The following is a 23,965-nucleotide window of genomic DNA, read 5'->3' as shown; positions in this document are numbered from 1 at the left end:
AGTTCAATTTGCTTTTATACTGAATCTGTGAAAAGTACAATTGAATTGATTTTCTAATGTGAATAAGTTGCAAAAAAGTGACTTTTATTTTATTTTTTTAAATAGTGCTTGTGTCTTATTAAAAATGTGATTGAAAATTTATATACACAGAGAAGTATAGACAATTCTTTTCTCATAAAAGATAAATGGGCATACAGTTCCAATTATTATTATCCCCTTGGGTCTTCTTCACATTTATTAAAATACTCTAGGAGAGAGAAATACCTGTAGCTTGGCATGCTTCCGAAGCTAAGCATTTTGTTGGCCTCGATTGAAACATCTTCAGAAGGAGTGTCGCTCTGAGCGTTAAATATTGGTGTGTCCTTGAAGTATGGCTTCTTCGAGTATGAACCATCAATCTTTGGCATTGTAGATCTCCTGTTAGGGTTCACAGGATGGGGTGTATGAACGAAAGGATAACAAAAAATAAAATAAAGTAAATGAAATATCCAACAAAAATAAATGTAATATTGTTTAAAAATGATTTGTTTTGGAAAATTTAAATTTTGATAAGGGGTTCAAAATAATCCCAAATTAAAAAGTGAGAAAAATGTCAAAAGAACGGGAATGGGAAGAGAAAAAACCCGTTTGTATTTGTGCTTTTAAAAATTGAAATCTTATTGATTATAACAATACTACTTAACAATAAATGTCGGTACTTCATTAAATTTAAAATTTACTTAGCTTTAATCCTTATAATTAATAGTATCAATAAAACACATAATTACAATTAATGCAACATCAGTACAACCAAACGAGCAGTAAAAAGAATTGGAAGGAGGTTTATACGTGTTTAGTACCAAGCTCATGCCACAGTGACACAATTAGGGATTTCAACGTAAAATTTCACAAGAAATGAAGTATAGCTCATTGCCACCGAAATGTGTACAACAACCAGCTGTTATTCACAAACTAGTCTTAGAAAATGTTTATTGCCGTTCTATTTGCGTTATAGAAACTGCTGAATAAAAAACAAAACAAAAAAGGTGGAGCTTTGCTATAAAAAAAAGCTTAACACACTCAGTTAAATATTGCAATAAGGGGTTGTGTGAAGCGACTCCATTTCTTGTTTAACTCTTGATTCTTTTAACATACATCCAAAATGCACAAATACTTAATTTTAGGAATGAAATAGTAATACAATTAAACACACATTTACAAGCCTCAAATGTACACTGGGTTTTTGGATGTTAAGAAAGGATTGAAAAAGTTTGAAAAGGAACTGGATTTGGGATTTTTTGGGAGGGGTAGAATATTTTAATAAGTGTGAGGAACCAACCCCAATTTTTCATTTGTATACCACATTATTCCTTTATTTATATGTCTTACCATTTATTAAAACTCAATGGCTTAGAATTAAAATAAAAATAAACCACTGTTTCTAATCTCTAAATTAAGTCTGTGAAGCAGTGTTTTTGTCAATCATGCGCTTTATGTTTTCTGAATTTTTTAAAGCTTAATAAGCAGTTCAATTTGTGCAGAAAGCTAAAAAGAATTTTACAATTCTCACAGTCTGACTGTTAGAATAAATCATGATACTGTTCAGGGTGTAAATACAACACTGTCCTTTCAACCTGAACAATTTGCCATGTTTTTTTTCTTTTTTAAAGTTTGCTAATCGAAGACTTCGATTACTCTATAATCTCTGAGAAGAACTACAAAGAAAAAGCAAAAGCAGGTGTTAAGAAGGAACCAAAAAATAAACAAATAAAATAAAATAATTATATAAAAAAATAAATAAAACCAAACCAAACTAATGAGAAGAAAAGTGAATGTGATCTCAGCCAAATGGATCTCTTCTTTTTTTAAAAACTATTTCAAGAGAGAAAAACTACTGATGAAAAATTGGTAAGAACACACAACACAAAACAATAAAAACATGGTTTGTACAAGGTGGGTGGCTACATATCAGCTTTAGGGTATTATGTCTGAACAAAGTAGGTTTCAAAACAGATATTACTCAATATTTTAATAAATTTGGTATGGAAATGTCAAAAATAATACAAACACAATGTACCAATGGATTGTTGTTTGTTTGTATGTATGTGTATTAATCGCACAAGTTTCTTTATAATGTATTATAAGAAATGGAGGTGGAGCTGAAGAATTATTCTAAAAAACTATATATGTAAATAAATTTGTTATAAATTGTTGTGCTTTTTTTGTCTTATAGTTTATATATATTGTTTTTTGTCTCTAAAGAAACAATATGTATTATTTACTGTGTATATAAATTATTATTTATTATTTATGAGTCAGAAAGTTTATTATTTATGAGATAATGAACCAAATAGAACAGTAAAAAAACTATGCTTCTTTTTAATCATTGTTGAATAGTGAAATAAAGCTTTAGTTTTCAATAATATAATTTTACAATATAATGCTTAAAAATAAATCAAAATGGATGATAAGTTTAACATACAAATTATATATATATATATATGTAAAATATTATAATTTTTCTTTTGGAATACTAATCTTTAATTAAATTTATGGATTTGGATTTAAAACAATTAACCTGTAATCTTTCAATATATTAAAAATAAAATAATAATTCTCCGATATTGGGTTTTTAATGGTGCACCCTCTCCTTGAGATCTTTAATATTTATAGCGTGAAATGAAATTATAACAAAAATAATAGTGAAGCAATTTTCACTAAAAGCAAAAGTTTATGAAAATATGTAAAACTAAAAAAATAATGACTTGATTAATATAATAACTAAAGCAATTATAAATAGAATTTTTTTTATTTGTGTGCCAAATTTCAAAATTATTTACAAGTGCTTTATGTTTTTGTCAATTGTGTTAAATTAAATAGCATGTGACTATACTTTGAACATATCAGAAACAAGTTAAAAAAATTAAGATATAGACAAAGTATAATAATAATGGTAATAATAATGCATAACTGTAATGCACAAGCAATTTCATTTGTAAAATATATTTTTTTAAAGTGTTCATTTTTTTTCTCTAGTGTCTTTGATTAAAAATACTTGTGCAGATGTGCGATGAAGTGGTAATATAATATATCCATACTGTATATACGAGGTCGTCCTTGTACACACCATGCACAACAGAAAAAAACCGAAAAGAACAGAAACTATATTAATAATTATGAAACAATATAATCTTATGAAAAATAAAGGATAAAACAAAAATTTATGAGAGTGATTTTCTACCTTAGCTTGGATTGTCAACTAACCTGAGGCAGAGAGAGAAGTTTTTGTGGACAACAACTGACCTGTAGCACAAGGCACTCAGGGCAAAGACTATGAAAACGCCCCCCACCACCGACATTAATGTACCGACCAGCATCACAGTGTTGGTACTGTGAGAATTTTCTGCACCGAACAAGAAAACAACAAACATATATTATACCGATGAATGTGTTAAATTTATTTATAATGTTTCATTTTTTTGTGAGGTCGTGTTTTGGGTTTTTGAGGAGGAATGGGATGTTTTTCAGTTTTAAAATTATTTTTGCGTAAAATAAACATGCAAAAAATAAAATTATAAGTAGAAACCAAAAACAGAACATTGTAAAGGGTTGAATTGTCATGGGTGGATTGAAGGATTGAAGAGAAATAGACAGAGGCAGAGAAGAGAAGAGAGTGAGAGTTAGAGTTGTGANAGAGAGAGAGAGAGAGAGAGAGAGAGAGAGAGAGAGAGAGAGAGAGAGAGAGAGAGAGAAAGAGAAAGCATTATATCAGTATCATTTCCAGCGAAATTCTTGTACAATATTATATACAAATGAACAACACAGTATTGCATGACATAACAATATAATAGAAAAGTAAACCAAAAATGTCAATGTCAAATAAATTTTTGATCCACTATGCTACAATGGGTCTTCACTTCTATACTGTGGCGTTTTCAAAATCCATTTCCTGTTTTTACACTCATTCAAGCAGCAGGTCTGATGGTGATTCACTCGGAAAGGAAAACTGCAAAGCTAACACAATGGAAAAAAACTTGGAGAACTTCAACATTGTTAAAATAAATTTTTTTATCAAGATTACTACAATTTTGCCTGAAAAACAGTTACAGCACAATTAATAATCCAAGAGATGTTCAGTTATTCTTGAAATTCTCCTTGAGATGAAATTCAAATTCCTGATGTGAATGAATCGCCACCAACCTGCCATACAGTTTCACAAATCAAGCACTTCTCCAAAGCAATTACACGAACATATTCGCAACAACAATTGTCGAACGATACGAGCAGAGAGATAAATAATGCGGAAACAGTTTTTCAGTTTCATTTCTCTTTTGTTTATGTACATTTACTTGTTTCCCGTTTTAAAGTACCTGTAGCAAACAGCAATACTAGCAAAGCAAATGAAGACTCCTTTGACAACAGCCACCATTATGAAGACCATCACAAGCGTGCTCACGTTTTCTTTGTCCATCCCTGTAAAATATCGATCCCCAAACTTGTGTCCCACACTCATTTTATACCAAATGCGTTAGTGCTGACTTATAGAAAATGGATAGGGGAATAGAAATGATTTTTTTAAATGGTTGAAATGAATACAGTAAAGTGTCATGACAGCCAATTGCACAATACATGAAGTTTTGGTATAATTGAGTGTGCATCCCCTTTAGAGACTTCCATTTGGGGAAAAATTACTTGAAGAACGGTTGAAGGAGAAGAAAACAATGAAAAGATGTAAATCATTGTTTAACTCATAGTTATTGTTTCTGATATGTCATGACTATAATAAAATTAAATTAAATTTCAAAGGCCTAATATTATCCAATTTTCCCTATGCTCAACCCTCACTCAGTGACTAATGAAGAACATTTTTTGTTGATAAAAATAAATTTAATCAACTTGCAGAAAGGAGAAAAAATTAAAGGAAAATTGAACTAAGAAATACTTAGGTGGCTGTTTAACGAATTGGGAAATGCTTCTAAAAAATTAATCAAGTATAAATATTATTTAAATTTTAAATTAATACACATAAGAGGATATAAATGTAATGTCAAAATTATACATATATTCCAAATAAAAACATATATTTTAAACTAATTTATAATGAAAAAATTGGTTTTTCATTATCAAAGGTTTTTAAAAGGTTTCTAAACTGAAATTAATCATTAGCCTGAAAAATTAGAAAAAACTGATTCTGTAACATTATAAAAGAGCTTTTTAATATATTTAAGCTCTCAAAGAATTGTCCAACTGCAGAATCAGATTTCCCATTTGAAAGTTTAAAATGTTATCATTTTTTTACTGTAGAAATAACCTAATAAAGTTGGGTTAGAGAATGTTTGAAGGTGTTACAAATATACAGACAATAAATACCAAAGGGAAAAAAAATGTTATAAAAAATTTACTCTTTATTTAGTTGATTGCAAATATTAAATTTATGATAATAAGTGATAAATAAACATGAACGTTTAATGTGTATTCAATGGTATAAAATAATATAAAACAAATTTTTAATGTGGTCTAAGTAAAGATAATTTAATACTGTAAAAATTACTTTGATTTTGAGAAATTTCTTGATTTTTTGTCTTTAGTTTTAAATCAAGACACTGGGTTGGATTGGACAAATTGAATGTTTAAAATTTTACTGAATACCCAATTTCCAGCAAATAATTTCATCAGGTTTTTGGATAAAGTAATTAATTTGAATGAATGTATACAAGAGTAATAATTTCTTTTAGTGATTTGGAAAATTTTTTCATATTTTATTTTTAAAGTGCAAGGTGTTTATTTATTTACTTTTGCTTCCTGTGTAAATTGTAATGTCGGAAATGCTTTAATTACATATATATTTGTAAGAAATAAAAATTAGGCATTGTCAAGAAACATAAGGAATTTGTTTAATTTACCATAGGGCGTTTCTTTCTTATTCATCTGGCTCTCCAAATTGTTTTTGGCACTTTTCGACTTGGCAATATCACTGGCCGATTCCGTCGGCTCAATCGACGGTGAGATCATGATTTCCACTTGGAGGGAGCAGTCGGTCCCAGACCATCCGAGGAAACAGTAACATCTATTCACATTCGTACACACCTGGAGCCCACGGGGAGAGATGAACAAGTTTTCCACGAAAATATTCTTAATGATCGACATCTGTGAAAATTCTACTTACACCGTGGCCAGAACACTCTAGGTTATTGTGATTGCTCGGGCACCTCCCTTGGTCAATATGTGGGAAGATACTTGTGCAAGTTTGGTTGATACATATCTGAAATTAAAGACATGTAGAAAAATGATTTTAAAGTTACAGAATTAAACAAGCTTCTTACCAAGTTTTCGCCACAAGGCGTCCCATCCCTCACTAACCCTAAATCTGGGATATCCGGCTGATCTGTGGGACCACTTGTGGTCCTATTTAAAAATTAAAATAACATTTTCATAAATAGGCATAAATTATTACAGTTTGCACTGTACTTACTTGCATTCATACTCTACACCTTTCATGGAAATAATAGTTCTTGAATAAAGCTGATCTACACCAGCAAGTAATGGATAGCTGCTGCCAGACTGACACTGCAGCGAACCACATCGAGCATTTCTAATTGTATTAAAAAAAATTAAAAATAAACGCAGTTAATCTTTTATTTTTTAAACAGTTCTATACAGACCCACAAAGCTGGAGGTTAATAAAACAATAATAAATAATGGAACCTTATTTCTATGGTCAGTATTTTAAATTTCTGATAGTTGGTACATCCATTAAATTTTACATGCATTAACAGAAATACTATTTTAAATCTAACTACCCAGTTTGTTCATCATATTTTGTATTTGGATAAGTAATACGAAATTGGAAATCAGAGATTTATTTTTTAGAAGTCAGCGAAGCCACAAAAACAGTTTGTTGTAAATGCAATGTAATTCTTTTTGTAATTGTTGTTGTCAATAATAGTAAATATTGTTCATTTAAGGATGGCTTGTTTTATTTGAAATGGCAGTTAAACTGTATAATTTTTTAAAATAAAATTGCAGACAAAATAAGAGGATTAGATATATCAATGCTTTTCTGAATTGGAAATGAATTACTACTATTATCATCAAATTCATGCTGAGATAGAATATTGTTTTGACTTGGGCACCAAATCAAAATTCTGATATTTATTAAGAGCACCGGAAACAGAAAAAGTTTGGGAACTGCAGGTATGACAGTATTAAGGTGGTTAAATCTAAATAGTAGAAAAAGATCGTTTGTTTAATTTGTAATTACATGACCTCCAACCTAGCTGATAAGCCCATAAATAAGTCTGTAAATATTATCTAGAAAAACTTACTCATTATCACATTTTATGAATTGTTTCTCACTATCAGTTCCACAATGGCCGCTAAACGAGCCTTTAGAATTGAATTGTTTAAAGCATTCTATGTCTCCAGCTCGTCCACCTGAAATCATAGATGCATTATTGATTTACGTCCACCTGAATCATAGATGAATTTCAGTTATCATGGACCAGTTTGACTTACCGCTTCCCCAGATCTGACCACACTGCAGGTCGAGGGTCGGGCAGATGCCGTTGAAGCAATAGCCGGTTTCTGCTGCGCAAGGGTTTCCGTTCTTTTTATGTACATCCGGTGGGCACTGGCCCTGTTCTCCGTTGCAGTGCTCGGGCAGGTCGCACTCATTGTTAGACTCCCGGCACACCGTGCCCATTGGCTTCAGCTAAATCAAAAACCAAATTGTTGCAGTCACACTAATGCTTTTCTTTACTCTGAAAACGTACCTTGCAATCCGTGCAGCAGGGGCCAGTTGCACATTCAGAATCTTTTTTCAACTTGCAGGTGTACGGGTCGCAGCAGGGGTCGAGCTCCTGGCACTCCTGGATGGTACCGCAGTCACAGTCTTCGCCCTCTTCGACCAGTCCATTCCCGCAGCTCCGTCTCACTTCCAGCTAGTAAAACACATAGATCTTATTAGTTTTTGAAGTAACTATTAGGTAATAATAAAAAAAGTCCAGTACAAAGTTGAAAACATTCATATTTTCAGTTCCAAACAATATGATCCTGACCATTTTAAAACAGTAGTTTGAACCAAATTGACCACATATCATTACTGATTTTTTTTTACACACACCAGCATTAGACAGATAAGATAATGTCAGAAATACTTATTAATGTTCTGATGATATGATGTAATACATTTAAGACTTTCCTTAGCATGACCGGAAAAATTGAAAAACAAAACAAAATTGGAAATTGGAAAATCCTTTGGCTTTTTTGTTGAAAATATAATAAAAAACGAAGATTACAATGTAAAAAATATTCTACAGTTGCTTTTTATAATTTTCTTTTACACAGTATTAAGCAAATTTCAGTAAAAGAAAACTTTCAACACGCCAAAATACTTATTTGCTTTTGTGATATGTGTTTGAATGTATTTATCAACTTAAATATTAATTTTTTTTTTTTAATATAAGGTCTTAGTTGAGATGAAAAAGTTAGTGTCATGAGTGGGATTTGAACCCATGGCCTTCGGCTTTTAATTCGGCTTAACTTTTTCATCCCAACCGAGACCTTACATTAAAAAAAAGAAAAAAAAATTGAACAAAATGTTTGGACAATCAGAACATAAATGTATTTATCAACATTTATTTTCTTACATGAAAATTTATTGTAACTTAAGAAATTGTTAATGGCCTGTGTCTTTACACAAAGAAAATATCAACAGTAGGTGAAAAATGAACTAAACATGTTCTATTATTTCACAATAAGTAATATAAATTTTAAAAATATTTAATTTGTGGTTTGGTTAGACTTTTTTATTATTGATAATCATTTAATGCTCCATCACTTGTGGAAACTGTAATACCCACCTCATTGGGCTTGTTCAGGAGGCAGATACCGTGGCCAGTCCTAAGTGCGCTGTTGTAATCCGACCGGCTGCACTCGCTGAACTTATAAGGCTGAACGTTGTCCAGCCCGACGATCGTCTGCGCCATGATGCAGCCATGCCAGTCCCGACAGACGCATTCTTCACCTAAATATAAAAGAAATAGTGAGATTTCTTCATGTGGTCTGGGGGTTGACAATAGTTTGGGCAGTTCTGATCCGCGCTTTCTTAAGTGCCGACAGACCAAACCAGCATGGATAGGCAGACCAAAATAATCAGAAAAAATTGAACTAATGCAAAATATGCGAATGCAGAGACAAACACATTGGGTAGACAGATGTAATGTAAAATACAATGTTGTTTAGGGACGGTGATAGAAAATCAAACTAGCCAACTGATCAAATGAAAATCGTAATGAACACTCAACAATACAACAACCATGAAACTCGATTAAAATATAACGAAAAGTAAACATAGTTAAAAATGTGAAAATGTAGTTGACACTAAAAATCTGATACAATATTTAAAGACAGTTCACATGCATCGTTTACGCCATTCAAAACACACGTTTTTCTATAAAAATGAATCAAAGATCTCAAAGAGACTTGAGTTCACAGAAATCACACAGACAAAACTGATGATGGGAAAATGATGAAACGCATCTGACATACCAACACAGCAAGTATAAGCACACCAGGTTGATTGGTAACGAACAAATTACATAAAAAGAGTTTATCGAGGAAATCTTTTCTAAACAATATGAAGAGTAAGTTCTTGTACAGTGTAGAACAGTTTGTCTTTGATAGAATTCTATTTTATTCATAGGTTTTCTTGACATGAGCACTCTTCAGAAGTGTAGAACAGTTTTTCTTTGATAGAATTCTATTTTATTCATACGTTTTCTTGACATGAGCTCTGTTCAGAACTTTATTTTATCTATTTTATAAAACATTATTGGTTTAAATTACCTTAAAACAGAAAAATATATAAATATTACATTAATTTTAATTATATTATATGCTGGGTGGACATACCAACAATGTGCAAACTTTCTTTCATTCTTTAATTTGTCTAATTATAAAAATAAAGTTTATGTTAGATTGGTATAAAAGAACAAATACAACAAACAAAATATTTGATTTTTATTTGTCACATACAATAAAACAAAAAATTAACGTATCACTTTGTAAACAGAATTTTAGAAATTAGTGATATTTGATTTCATAATAATAACATAAATAAATTAATACAAAACTTTTACAGCTAATATCCCCCCCCCCCAAAAAAAAAAGAGAAAAAAACTGCTAGAAGAAATAATTACAAAACAAAAATTAAATTGTTTCAGTAACTTTAAGAAAAATAATAACGATCAAGACGTTTTGAAAAACAAAATTATCCTGGTATGATGTTTTATGATTTATACAGAAAACATTTACATTTAAACAGAAAAAATATTAACAACCCTCAAAAGAGAAAAAGGAATAGATAATAATATAATGGTGTATATACTATATATAGTAATATATCATAATATATAGTGTAATAATAGTATATTTTTTATGAAAAATAAAGTATGGAACTACCTACCACCTTTATATAAAATTAAAAATAACATGTATAATTCAAATATTGTGTACTTGCTCACATGTAACTGTAACAAGGCACATATAGGTGGCAGTGTAACTTAAAAAAATATATAAAAAAATATCAACACCAAAATTGTATAAATGTAAATATGTAAAAAAAGACTAATAATGAACCCTAACCATCCCTAACCGTTCGAACCCATTGTAGGTTGAATTGAGGAGTTGGTATCCGAGTGGATCGAAATCACAATAGATGAAGTGGTTAGAGCAGAGAGGTATTTAGCTGAAGGTCGTAGGTTCGAATCCCGCTCATGGCACTAACTTTTTCATCTCAATCAAGACTTTACATAAAAGAATCGTTATGAATAAAAAAGACTTCTATCAAAGACCATGTTGTAAACTGTTCAAGAACCTACACTTCAAATAATATAATTTAAAAAAAGTTATTATACACACAATATAACATATTGTATTCATCGAGAAATGAACCATATCTGGTTCAAAATATATATTGCAAAAGTATGTAATAATAAGTAAGTACATGTAAGATTTGTTCAATGCCAGAACAATCGCGATATTCTGTCAGTGTCTTTAAAACGTTGTTAATAACATTTTAAGTACAGAAAAGTAAAAAGAGAATGGTTTGTATATTTATTATGACAAATTTTGCAGGGAAGTTAATTTGAATAGTAAAGGTTGGTCCTGCAGAAGAACGCAATATGACACATTCGATTGACATCTTCAAAAAAAATTTAAGGTAAAAATGCAAGTGTTTATATTCAAAAAGTTAAAAGATTTTTCAAAAACCAGAAGAAAATAATCTAACAATTATATATAACAAAAACAATCATTGAGGATCACGTTGACCGCGTGGTCAGCGCGTCAACTCGCGGCTCATAGCCTCACGGACGTGGGTTTGATTCCCACAGTCGCCCCCTGGTATTTCTGACCATTCATCATAAAACTTTAAAAAAACGAACGAACAATTGTGAAAAAGCCTGTTTTTGGCTGGAAGCAAATCGGGTCAAGGAAGCTTTTCTGCTATCTATCATTATCACCACCACGATTTTACGCAATTATCTTTGCGATTACAAACTGTCAAAAAGCGTCAGGAAGCCCTTATTGGATAAAGAAATGGCTGTCTGCCTGGCAGGAATACCACACTGATTTAACAGGAGGAAGTTTGTATTGGACAAGGTATCCCGTGGCACTGAAACTTGAAAGAACCTTGGTTAAAAGGTTATAGAACTACTTGTCATTATTATTCCACGATCGCACGTACAAGAACAAATCAAGGGTTATGGGCGCACACATCTCAATAGAATAGGACTAAGAGAAACCCCAAATTGCGCGACCTGTGCTTGCAGGGAAGATCTGAACTCCATAATACTGGAGTGTCCGGAGTACGAGGGAAGAAGAAAAGATCTTATGGAAGATATTCATGCGTTGGAAGGTGTAGAAAGACCGTATTGTTGAGAGTCCTCGATTTCAATGAATAGGACGGAAATTCACGATCTGCTCTACCAATTCGTAAAATATTGTAACATCGAGGTTTGATCGAATTGATCGAATGGCAATGTCCATCTGTAGTTGGAGGTCGTCGTCGCAGATGGTAAGACGGGTTGTCGGAGGGGAGCAGGGCATGTTAGCCCCGGCTATCTTGAGGACGTGGACTTTTCCGTAGTATCTAGTTGTGAATGGTTTTTATTTACGTCCTACAATGAGGAGTCCGCCAAAGCATTAAGGTAATAGAGAGAACCGGGTTCCGCACCCTTCCTTCCTGGTGGGCCGGTGGCTGTCGGGATAGGGTTTCTTCCGCTGTGCCCGTTCTCCCACCTTGCCACTCTGGTCATGGTAGCTAGTTCGAAAAGTCATGGATAATAGTTTAACATACCCCCCAACCAAAAAATAAATAAAAATCTTTTAAGCATTTCAAACAGATTGAAGTTTCTAATAAGAAGGGCTATAGCTGATAAAAATTAAGGTTAATAATAGTTTTCTTACTTAAAAAAAAGAAGAAAAAAGCGCGCTTTTCCAAAAGCTAAAGTAAAACAAGTTTAACAACGAAGAGACAAATTTTTCCATTATTGCGAGTAAGAATACAACAACAAGCAATGTCTTTAGAACACACTATTAGGTAAAATGAGAAAGTTCGCAAAGTAAAGCATATTACTTTCGAGAAAAGTTTGAAAGGAATCATAGTAGAATGATCTCTAGGAAAATTCTAGAATGAAACCGGTCGATAAAATAAACAATAAGCCATTTCAATTTTGTTCAAACTGTAAGGGTGTGTCTCTATATGGGCGCTAGATGGGCAGATTAAATATTAACACATTCACACATAAAACTTTGATTATTTAAAGATTCTGAGATGCGACTCCTCACAGAAAAATTAATTTCTAGCTCTATTTCCTTCCCTACTCCTTCAAAATCAAACACATATAAACAAAAAACATTAATATATCACTAACACTGTCAACACGACAAACAACAGTGTCACATCTACAAAGAAAACAAACTTTTAGTGAGTACAAACACTTTGATTAAACCTAAAATTTCTATCCTTTTTGAAAAGATAGTTTCTACTCACAGTAAGTTGTTTTCCAACGATCTGGATTTCGAGCTTTTAGCTCATCATCAGGTTGAAGGAGCTCTACAACCTGATGATGAGCGAAAAGCTCGAAATCGGGATCGTTGGAAAACAACTTACTGTGAGTAGAAACTATCTTTTTAAAAGGACCGAACACTCACTCCACCATTCATCATTTCTAAGATTTCTATATTGTGGACATTATTGTAAAAATTCACATTCACTGAAGATGATTTCAATAAAGATCGAAACGTAGGCACGATAAAGAAAATGTTTTTTTCTCAACCAACATCTCACCAGACCGCATCTCACGATTTCTAAATAATCATTAATTAACGGTCACTAAATACTACACATTTGTAAAACTATGTTTTTGTCGACTTACGTCCTCCGTCGTGACCCATGCCGATGTTGTGGCCGATCATGTGGGCCATTGTTCCGGCAAGAAGGTGCAGCTCATACGCGTTGACGTCCACGCTAATCCCGACGGATTTGGCCGTGCATACCGTCTCCGGAACTGACATCCCTGCCTCTCCGCCTTGAAAAACCTCTCCGCTAAAACGACAAAGAAAACGTTTAGACCAAATGGTGAAAATTTAAAGCACACCCATGAAATACTTACGTTAGTAACTGTGCAGTGTCTTTATCGACATGATATAGGTTCCTAGAGGTGTAATCATTAAAATTGAGCAAAGCGCGACTGATATCTTGAGTCTTATCTATAGGAGATTGGTTGGCTCCCTGCCACGTTTCTATATACACCACTGAAACCCTAGTGTTCAGTGTTCGAAAATACTGAAATAAAATGTAAAATTAGCTAATTGATTTTAGAACTTAACAAGAACAGTCAGTATACTTACCAAATCAGCAATGTTTGCTACTTGTATCGCGTCGTGGACCACTTCAGACCTCGTACTCCCATTCCGTTTTTCAAACTGCATAAAAGAAATTGTAAAATTTTAATAAATTTTAAAAATAGTTAAAAACAGTTAAATTCATGCTGAGAAGATTCAAGGTCAGTGAAGAGTATCGGTTTTATTTCAGGCCTTTGTTTCTCTACTTATTATAAAGGTATTACATATAATATTAATCCTTATTTGATTCTTCTTTTTCTATTATAACCACGCAGATTATTGGACATAATTCAGATTTCGAATGTAATTTTACAAAACGTCAAAATAGCCGGCCTGAATGAAATCCTCTTATCAAAATCTAAAGCCAAACAATGTAGTTTCTTTATTTCAGGATTCTGAAAAATTAGTAAAAAATTAGAAATAGAATATTTTATAAATCATATCACTTGTAATCAGTGGGTACCACAGGACCGGTGTAAGAGTCATTCTTTGTGTTTGGAGAACCTTTTTTCGTTTTATTACAAATTTACAACTGCAGAATTAACTTCAACAAGAAAATATTATGTTGATAAAGGATAATTGACTTGTACTGTCCTTTAACTTAATAGTGACATTCGATATAGGTAAACTTAAGGTAAACAGTCAAGATCACGAGGTCATCGGCGATTCACTCGGCGGTGTGGCATATCGGGAAGTGTGGAAGAGGAAAGTTGGGTTATTAAGGGATTGGGATGTCCTGTGAGTGAGGAGGGGAATGTGTCATAACATGATTTGATGGCGTGAGAAACGTAAGGGATATTGAATTCATGGTGACGAATTTTCAATATAACGAAGGTTTTGGACAGGAAAGATTGGATTCAACAAGAGTTGGATAGTTAGCTAAACCCCATATTTCCAGTAGCTACATTTCGGTTTGTAATGTGTAGTAGATTAGTCTTTTGTTGTTAGGGGAGAGTTTGGATAGTATATGAAAGTCTAGAAAAAAGTTTGTATCGTCTATTGAGTGTGTGTGTTGTTTATGTCTAGTATGGGGATTCAACCTGAGGCGTTTGTCGATGTATAATCTTAAGTTGCGAACCAAGTTGGTTATGGGTAGAGGAACACGGTTGAGATATACAGGAGGAAGGATTAGTCGTCTTAATGTAAAATTCTTATACTGACATTTATTTTCATTTACTTTTATCCTCCACTTCTTTAGCCAAGGCTAAAACTATGGTGAAACTATGAACTATGAAACTGAAGATGGCGAAATTATTATGTTTCCTACTGGGGTCGCAATGTCTTATAACATTGAGGTTCTTTAGCGAGCGCACCTGGCCTTATCACACGTTTAGATTCTCAAGTTAGGAGCGACTCACCTCCGCGCACGGTTGGCTGTAAGACCTTGAGGTTCGGTGTAGAAGCCCGCAGATCCACAGTCTAATCAAACGGACATGCTGACTTCTGCCGCTTGCCCCTTCCGAGGGGGTGGGTTAACGTTGTACAATCAACCGTATGCCGCGCGTAAAGGGATACCCAAAAGGGGTCGAAATGCATCGACCAAGTCTCCCACGCATTCCCTTGGTAGGGAAGAAAACCCTATCTCCCTGGGTGTCGGGGCTCCGCTAGCATCGAAACCTCTGGATCCGTCCACCCGCGGTTTCGATTTAAGTAATCTCTGACCACCACCTAGACGGGACCATGCTTTCGGTAAAAGTAGCCCAGACGGGCACCACCGAAAAACATCCGCCCCGTCGGCCTTTCCTCACGCATTCAAGGGACTCCGTCAGCGCAGTCTTAGCCTACTCGTAGGCTGTACGCTCGGCATTCGATCGCTCCGACTCCCGCGAGGTCGGGAGGTTACACGGAGATCATGCGCAAGGGCTCTGGTCCACGGTCACGGATGAAACACAACCTCTTCTCTAGGTAGGCTAGGGGTCTCGCCACTAAGCCACTGTGAGTTCTTACCCATGCAGCTGGGCTTGAAATTGGAACGAAACTTCGCTGCCCCGCAGTTCAGATGGACAGGATCTGGTACCCTTACCTGCGTGTTCCTCTGGTGCAGAACCCGCCGTTCGCGGCCAGTTCTCAACCCAGCAACTCCCTAAACGCACCTCGATGGCGAAATGCCGAAACACATCTGACCGACCAACCCAGCGAGGATAGGCAAACCAAACTGATCGGTAACGACATAATTACAGGTTCATCTCCCCGCAGCCCCAAGGAGGAAATCTTCACGGGGTCCATTGCCTTTGGGAAAACCAATAATGAAGAAGCAATGCGTTTGGAGAAAGCACATATAAGAATCATGTTATAATGCGTTGATCTAACTCGAATGTGTGTGCGTTGAATAGAATGGCTTGTTAGTGAAAATTAGCTCCATCTTCTTCATCACATGGTATTGATCGCGATGTCGTTCAAGTAGAAGCGGTTAATAACTGTTGACAAGTAAGTCATAACGTCTTTATCGAATTCATTCCTTTCCCAAGCTGTCTTAACAATTTCCACATATTGCAACAGCACCGCCCTTGGATTATTGTTCATTCCCTTATTCACGCAGGCAATTTTGCATGTTGATTCAGACTGAATTTCTTTCAGCACGCCTACGTGAATGTTTCGGTGTGGTGAATCAAATTGCTTATTAAAATCTTGTATGTTTAACTACACTAGTAAGTTGCACGCAAATTATGAGTACAAAGTAATGTTTTATCTCTGACAATTACACTCGTAGATCGAAAGCCTAATTGGCAGATCATTTGTTTTTGTGGTTATAAAATTAAATATTTAAAATGGATATTTAGTAGGTTCCAACAGTTGCTGTGTGTAGTGGACAGGTAACGTTGTAGGGTGGCGCTACAATCTGTAAGGAAGCTTTCTCAGCAAGCTCCGTTTGTAGCTCGTTATCAGTAGGTGAACATATCCAAAGTTGAAGAGGGAAAATTGCGTTAACTTCGAAGTATGTTGTGTGTATGTAGGAAGCAAATATGGGTCCCCTCTGTAGGCGTTGCATACATTAAGCTGGATAAGACGTTGTACACTTTTTCCGGCGAGAGAAAACAAACGCAAAAAACTTTTTCGCCCACAACCCAACGTCACTTTTTTAAGGTAGTGCCTTCTTAAAATTTTATTCCTGTTGTTCCGAATATACGATATGATAAAAACGCCCTTTTTGTTTATTTGATAGTTGTACCCAAACGCATTGCCTCCGCGGACCCTCTAGCTTTCCCTTTTCCCCAAACACAGCTCATCTCACGATGTGATACTTTTATTAAAATGACGACAAGGAGTGTTTTGTAAATGTGTCTTGACATTTGCGTAAAAATAGGCCGAAAATATTGTAATATATATTAAGGACAAGCAGGGAACACAGTTACCCGATGCAACGCTATGCGACGCAAATCCAAAGTCCAAGTTTCCATAAGATCGTGTTAAGCCGAGAACACACTTACCCGATGCTACCCGACGCCTTGCCACGTTTTGGTGTGGTGTGCACATCTATCCGAAGCAAGCACACGTCGTACAGTACACAGCGTTTATCACAATAATCACTATCACAATCGCAACCCATCTTTTGTTCTTAATACACTATTTTGAGCAAAACCTTGTACAGCCATGTAATAAATTGTTAGTTAAATTTTATGAGCACAACCATCTAATAAATTGTTTGTTAAACTTAATCATTTTAAATAAAGTTACTCCTAACCATCATAATTAAACAATGTTTATAAAAACTTATGCATTTTCGATCTCGTTTAATTTGGTTTACATTAATATAACATGTAATTAATATAACGACAAAATTATATGTACTTAGTTTGAAATAAACTACAGAAAATATGAGTGTCCTGTTCTGATGCTACCCGATATTACAAAATGGTGTAATTTTACGAGCAAAACTATGAAATAAATTGTTAATTAAATTTTATGAGCAAAACCGTGTAATAAATTGTTCCAATTTTAGTATATGTACCGCCGAAGCGAGTAAATAAATTGTTAGTAAAATTCATTATATCAAAAAATCGTATTCCGGTGTTTTGATTAATTGTCTACCAAACCATTAAAATTAATTTTTTAAATAAAAACTAATTAATTTTTAATCACAGTTTAATTTGGTTTATATTAAAATAAGTATGTTGTAATTAATATAACGACAATAATACATGTAGTTTGAAATAAAAATATGGTGTCCGGTTCTTTTGTCTTCTACTGTACTCGATGCGACTCGACGAAAATCTGGACAGTGGGATCGCAGAGCGTCGGGTAGGTTAGCGTAGCATAGCATCTGGTAGATGTGCACGGGGGTAATACAACCTTATGGAAAATCGGAGTAGCGTCGCATGGCGTAGCATCGGGTAAGTGTGTTTCTGGCTTTATCCCCGGCTTTACCCTCTGAATAAAATTCATATTTTCATTCAAACTACGTCGTTATATCAATTACAACATACTTATTTTAATATAAACCAAATTAACCGAGATCAAAAATTCATTAGTTTTCATATAAATTATTTAATTATGGTGGTTAGGAAGAAAATTGATCAAAACTCCGGAATAACTTTATTTAAAACAATTAAGTTTATCAAACAATTTATTACATGGTTGCGCTCATAAAATTTAACTAACAATCTATTATATGGTTTTGCTCAAAATAATGCATTAAGAACAAAAGAGGCGTTGCGATTGCGATACTGATTTGTGATACATGCTGTGTGACTGTACGTGGCGTGCGCTTGACTTCGAATATATGTGCACACCCTACCAAAACGTGGCAAGGCGTCGTGTAGCATCGGGTAGCGTCGCATAGCGTTTCCACGCTTTGTAGGTATGCAAGTGCTATTAATTATATAAAAAAAGAAAGAAAAATGGTTTTGACCCGCTTGCAAGCCAGGTATATTTTCTGAAAAAAGTCAAGTGAGGAGGAAAGAGGGTTTGGTCATTGTTCTCAGCGGTGTCTTTGTGTTATTAAGAGCTAATTCCGGTGGTTTTTTTGTTTGTTCGCACTGGACGGTTTTATGTTGGAAGGTTCGTTTTCGTTTGTTGTTTTTGTCCGGAGTGTAAATGATGTGTGAGAATTGCTTTTTATTTGTTATTATGTCCAGCTTTCGTTCTTTCACAACGTCAGAAACGATGATGAACTTTTCTCTTTTGTTATCGCTTGTTTCTTGTGCTTCCTTGTTTGATCGTCTGTAAAAGTCCCTAATTGATTTGATATGTTCTTTTATTGTGTCCAATTCCGCCCGTGTTATTATTCCGTCTGAACATGGTTAGACTTGTCGATTTTCTTTCTGGGGAGTTAAACGAATTTTATCTGTTTTCTTTTGTGTGTGGTGTCAAAAAGTGAGCAAAAAAACGAACAAGGTGTTTTTCTAAATTACTTCATTATTGACCGCTCTTCACTCTCCAACCAATTATTAAACAACCGGTCACTAAAAAACTCACACTTGAAATTACTTTTTGTCCGTCTTGACTCGGTTTTATTCATCTAATTAATCGACTTTTTTCACTAATCCTTTTATAGACTCTTACGTTACCCTTGTTGTTGAAGCACTCTGAAGACCTAAAAATAATTAAGAACTTGATAATTCAGTACCGATTAGCAGATCTTGGTACTATCAATGTGTCTGGGTTTTTCTTTCTTTTTGTCATTAGAAGGGTTGTTTATTATTACTTCTCTTAGTCTCTTCCTTTAATTGGGCCTTGAGGGGTTAAACGAATGAAGCGCAGGAAAAGAATTATCTAAAAAGAAATAATTAGGAATTGTTTGAAAACGATTAACAGCGATGACAAGGTCTTCGATTTGATCATAGCATCTGCTTCTTCACCATTTTAAGTAATTAAAAGTACTTCGTTATTACTCTTACAGGCCCTTTATTATTGAGGGTTGTTTATGACAAATTAGGCGCCTTAGGGACCTGACCTAAGTGAACAATAATTAAGAGATTTATAATTTTACGCCTATTACGAGACGTAAACTCGATCTTGAATACGTTTTGTCATCCAATAATCTTTTATTATCCAATCTACAGTCTCTCGCGTTTAATTTAAGGACCTCTTCATCGTTGAACGAAGCACAGTAAATCACTGTTGTGGGGGAAGTAAATATTAATTGTTTTATTTAGTGATTTGTTAAAAGCCAAAGTATTAGTTTTTTTATGCTCGTCATATTATTATTTTCAGGTGTAAAAGAGAATTACTAGATTTAGCCGGCCTTTAATTTTTTGACCTTTATTCGGGTCATGTTCAGGGCATAAAGTGTGGTGCTATTCTTGAAGTCGCATATTGTGTTTGTTTGAAATTATCGTCGGAAAAAAATAGACATAACACTTGACATTATCAAAGACGAATGGCACCACATAACAAAAAAAGTGTTTTTTTCGTGACAAGTTGTTTAATAATTTTGTTGGAGTCTTGAGGAGCGGTCAAGAATAAGGTGGAATCACCACACCTTTTTCATTTTTAGCCGACGTTTCGAATTTTATCCAGATCATCTTCAGGGACTGGCTAAATTTCAAAACGTGTGGTGTTCGGAAAAATTTCAAAACAGATGTAAATATCAACTTTGAACCAATTATTTCATACTCACATAATCTGGGGTGCTATTTTTATGGTGTCATATTGGTTTTGTATGCAATTGTCGTCCGAAACATTCCAATAGACATACACTTGACATTATCAAAGACGAATGGCACCACATAACAAAAAAAGTGTTTTTTCGTGACAGGTTGTTTAATAATTTTGTTGGGAGTCTTGAGGAGCGGTCAAGAAAAAGGTATTTTGGAAAAACACCTTTTTCATTTTTTGCCGACGTTTCGACTTTTATCCAGATCATCTTAAGGGACTGGCTAAATTTCAAAACGTGTGGTGTTCGGAAAAATTTCAATACAGATGTAAATATCAACTTTGAACCAATTATTTCATACTCACATAATCTGTGGTGCTATTTTTATGGTGTCATATTGGTTTTGTATGAAATTGTCGTCCGAAACATCCCAATAGACGTACACTTGACATTATCAAAGACGAATGGCACCACATAACAAAAAAAGTGTTTTTTCGTGACAGGTTTTTAATCATTTTGTTGGGAGTCTTGAGGAGCGGTCAAGAAAAAGATAGTTTAGGAAAACACCTTTTTAATTTTTTTGCCGACTTTCGTGTCATCTTCAGGGCATAAAGTGTGGTGTTATTCTTGTGGTGTATCAAACGTCGGCCAAAAAATTAAAAAGGTGTTTTTCAAAACTACCTTATTCTTGATATCTCATGACTCCAACAAGTTAGTAATTTCAAGGTTTATCTTCTCCCAATAAGCGCATAAACAATCAATCCAACAAAATTTATGTTCAGGAACGTTCTCATTTTCAAAAATCCAGGAAAACACGAGAAAAGTCTTAAGGAATTACGATTATTTTAGTATAAATAGCAAATATTTATACAAGTTCCGTGTGTATAAGGTTAATACGTCGGTTGATGAAAACGTGAGACGATATTGAATAAAAGGGCTGAATTTTACAACGGCTCGTTTATAAACTGTTTTGCAGTTTATAATTATCATTTAAGGTCGACCACTTTGCGGAGGCCCATAGACGTTAACTCGTTTCAATAATGGATGAAATGCAGCATCTGCTCCATGACGCTGTTAAATAAACCAACCGTCCCGGATGATATGAAATTGTTCGAAACATTGAATTCTATGTTTAATACAAGAGCAAAAGGGTGGCTCTGTTAGTTTAGAAAAGGGGTGGCGGAGGGAGAAGACCCTCTTAGTGTAATTGGAGTACCGGGGGGCAAGCCGGCTAAAAGCTCAGATTTCATCAGTTGTATTAAAACTGTCGCAGCCCGCATCAAGAGAGGATGGTGACATAAATATTTCTTAAAAGAAGTCGTGAATTCCGCTCCTGGCGATGTCTGAAATAAATTAATTTATGTTTTTTTCCGGCGGAATGTCTGTAAGACAACGGGTATTTTCGGAAATCGGAAATTGGCGTTAATAAATTGCCCTGAGGCTGGAAACGTGTCAGAAACCTCGAATCGTTTCCAAAGGAACAGTTGTGCTCTCTACGAGGGAAATGGATATTGAGACGTTGCTTGTACATGTGAACAGACAAACATCTTCGTTCTCCTTGGAATGCCCTGGGTACAACTTCCGAGCTAATATAATCTCCAGTTAAGCTGATTGGACATTCAGCCCCGCCCTTCTATTGAGCCCTTACTGTTCAAAGGATTAAGTTATTTCAACTTACTACACCTCTTCCTTTTTTCCATAAGTGGCTTTTCTTCGGTGACAGATTTCGTCAAAATAACTAGTGACCTTCATCAACCAATTTTTTATTGGTGCCAATGCATTTTGGGGACAATCTGGCTCCTTTCTTTATGTAGCCCTAAAAAGAGGAGTCATTTTCCCCCGAAATGCATCGGCATCAATAAAAAACTGGCTGAAAAAGTTCACTAGTTATTTATTCATATCTATTATTTCAACTTGTTCTTTATTAAATACACTAATTTTCGTGGTCCGCTTGACCAATTAATATCTTTTAATCAATTAAGGTTTTTAGTTGAGATAAAAAAGTCAGTGTCACGAGCGGGATTCGAACCCAAGATCTTCGGCTAGATATGCTGTTGCTCTACCACTTGAGCTATCGTGACCTCGATCCACTCGGACATCAACTTCCTATCTCAACCCCACCTTTTGAGTTTTCCCTCCTTTTTGCCATTTTTGAAATATCGAAATGGGTTCGAATCCCGCTCGTGACACTGACTTTTTTATCTCAACTAAAAACCAATTAATTGAAAGATATTAATTGGTCAAGCGGACCACGAAAATTAGTGAATTTAATAAGTTTAAATGATGTATAGGTATACGCATAAGGTTCACTAAAGCTCTCCGTGGCCATTTCATTTGTCGCCGAAAATCAAATAGATTACACGACATTTGAAAAATGGCAAAAAGTACGGAAAATTCAAATGGTGGGGTTGAGATGGGAAGTTAGTGTCCGAGTGGATCGTGGTCACGATAGTTCAAGTGGTAGAGCAGCGGCGTATCTAGCCGAAGATCGTGGGTTCGAATCCCGCTCGTGACACTGACTTTTTTATCTCAACTAAAAATCTTAATTACTTGTTCTTTATTTTGAAAAAAAAAAGTTACAAAAGATTCGCCTTCGATCTACATACGTTTTCTAATACAAAAGAATTAACGAAGGATCTTGAGAACATTAATATTTAACTTTCCTCATTAAATTGTAGATTTCTTGCAAATGTTATTCAAAGGCTCACGGAATCTCCTGACTATAAAATCAGCGAGGATATTTTCACTGAACGAATAAGAAATTTGTATGAATAAATTGCGTCCGCTCAATGCAGAGGCCTTCGTACAAATTAACTATATTTAGTTCATATTAAAATGTTTTTCGTAGATTTATTAAGGATTTTTGCTCTAATCATTTGTCATGATGAAGTTAGTATAAGGGATTTTCCTTCTGTAAGATCCGGAAACATTAAACCGTTTAAAAAGTATTTAGTACTCTGCAAATATTGATCCGTCTCGTATGATAAATAGCAGAAAAAGTGAGATGAATTACTCCGCTGGGCACAATATCAATTTCAGACCGTTCACTGCCATGCAGGAGTCACTAATCTCTAGACCGCCAGTTTGAAAGCTCGTGAATCAGCGAGCTTCCATTAAAACGAAATGACCGATTTTTACGACTTTCCGAATATAGCTTTTCCTTTATAGACGTCAATTGGTTATCTTTCGAACTTACAAATGTCTTCGTACTAACACTTTTATTATTTTTCTAGCGTCTACGACAACTTTCATACAACTGTATAACGATGCTGTTTGTTTATAATCTCTAGAATAAGGACATAAATTTTTATGCAAACTTCAACCCATCAATATGAACAGGAATGTTAAAATCCATTAGATATTGGGATTCTAAAATGTATTCCTTTACCACGAATTTAAAATTTCGGCTTTATCTCCAGATGTAAACTAATTCAAAATGTATTATTGAAAAAGCCAAATAAAGGACAGTAGTTAAAATCCATCCACAATTTATCTTGATCAACGCCTGACATTGAATCTCACCATTTAAGCCACATTTTTATA

The 23,965-nt window shown here is 34.3% G+C and overlaps 1 protein-coding gene across 14 annotated transcripts in view; it reads right to left on the bottom strand.

The window, feature by feature from the left end:
• LOC106662262 (disintegrin and metalloproteinase domain-containing protein 11) overlaps window positions 1-23,965 on the bottom strand; it is an 880,166-nt gene that overhangs the window by 10,948 nt on the left and 845,253 nt on the right. For 11 of the 14 annotated variants that reach the window (XM_014386212.2, XM_024225839.1, XM_014386220.2 and 8 more), the window contains 13 exons: window positions 13,894-13,968; window positions 13,656-13,828; window positions 13,419-13,588; window positions 8,841-9,004; window positions 7,752-7,919; window positions 7,495-7,690; window positions 7,305-7,413; window positions 6,452-6,571; window positions 6,303-6,384; window positions 6,146-6,241; window positions 5,883-6,066; window positions 3,244-3,382; window positions 265-417 (listed from right to left, as the gene is read on the bottom strand). In XM_014386212.2, coding sequence (XP_014241698.2) covers window positions 265-417; window positions 3,244-3,382; window positions 5,883-6,066; window positions 6,146-6,241; window positions 6,303-6,384; window positions 6,452-6,571; window positions 7,305-7,413; window positions 7,495-7,690; window positions 7,752-7,919; window positions 8,841-9,004; window positions 13,419-13,588; window positions 13,656-13,828; window positions 13,894-13,968 — 1,829 coding nt within the window. Of the gene's footprint in view, window positions 1-264; window positions 418-3,243; window positions 3,383-4,349; window positions 4,453-5,882; window positions 6,067-6,145; window positions 6,242-6,302; window positions 6,385-6,451; window positions 6,572-7,304; window positions 7,414-7,494; window positions 7,691-7,751; window positions 7,920-8,840; window positions 9,005-13,418; window positions 13,589-13,655; window positions 13,829-13,893; window positions 13,969-23,965 lie in introns of all 14 variants that reach the window. The other 3 variants (XM_014386221.2, XM_014386223.2, XM_014386216.2) reach the window with 2 other exon arrangements.

The sequence above is a fragment of the Cimex lectularius genome, unplaced genomic scaffold (assembly GCF_000648675.2).
Source record: "Cimex lectularius strain Harlan isolate CLEC.00 unplaced genomic scaffold, Clec_2.1 scaffold3, whole genome shotgun sequence".
Lineage (NCBI taxonomy): Eukaryota > Metazoa > Arthropoda > Insecta > Hemiptera > Cimicidae > Cimex > Cimex lectularius.
This window is presented reverse-complemented; position numbering and strand designations above follow the sequence as displayed.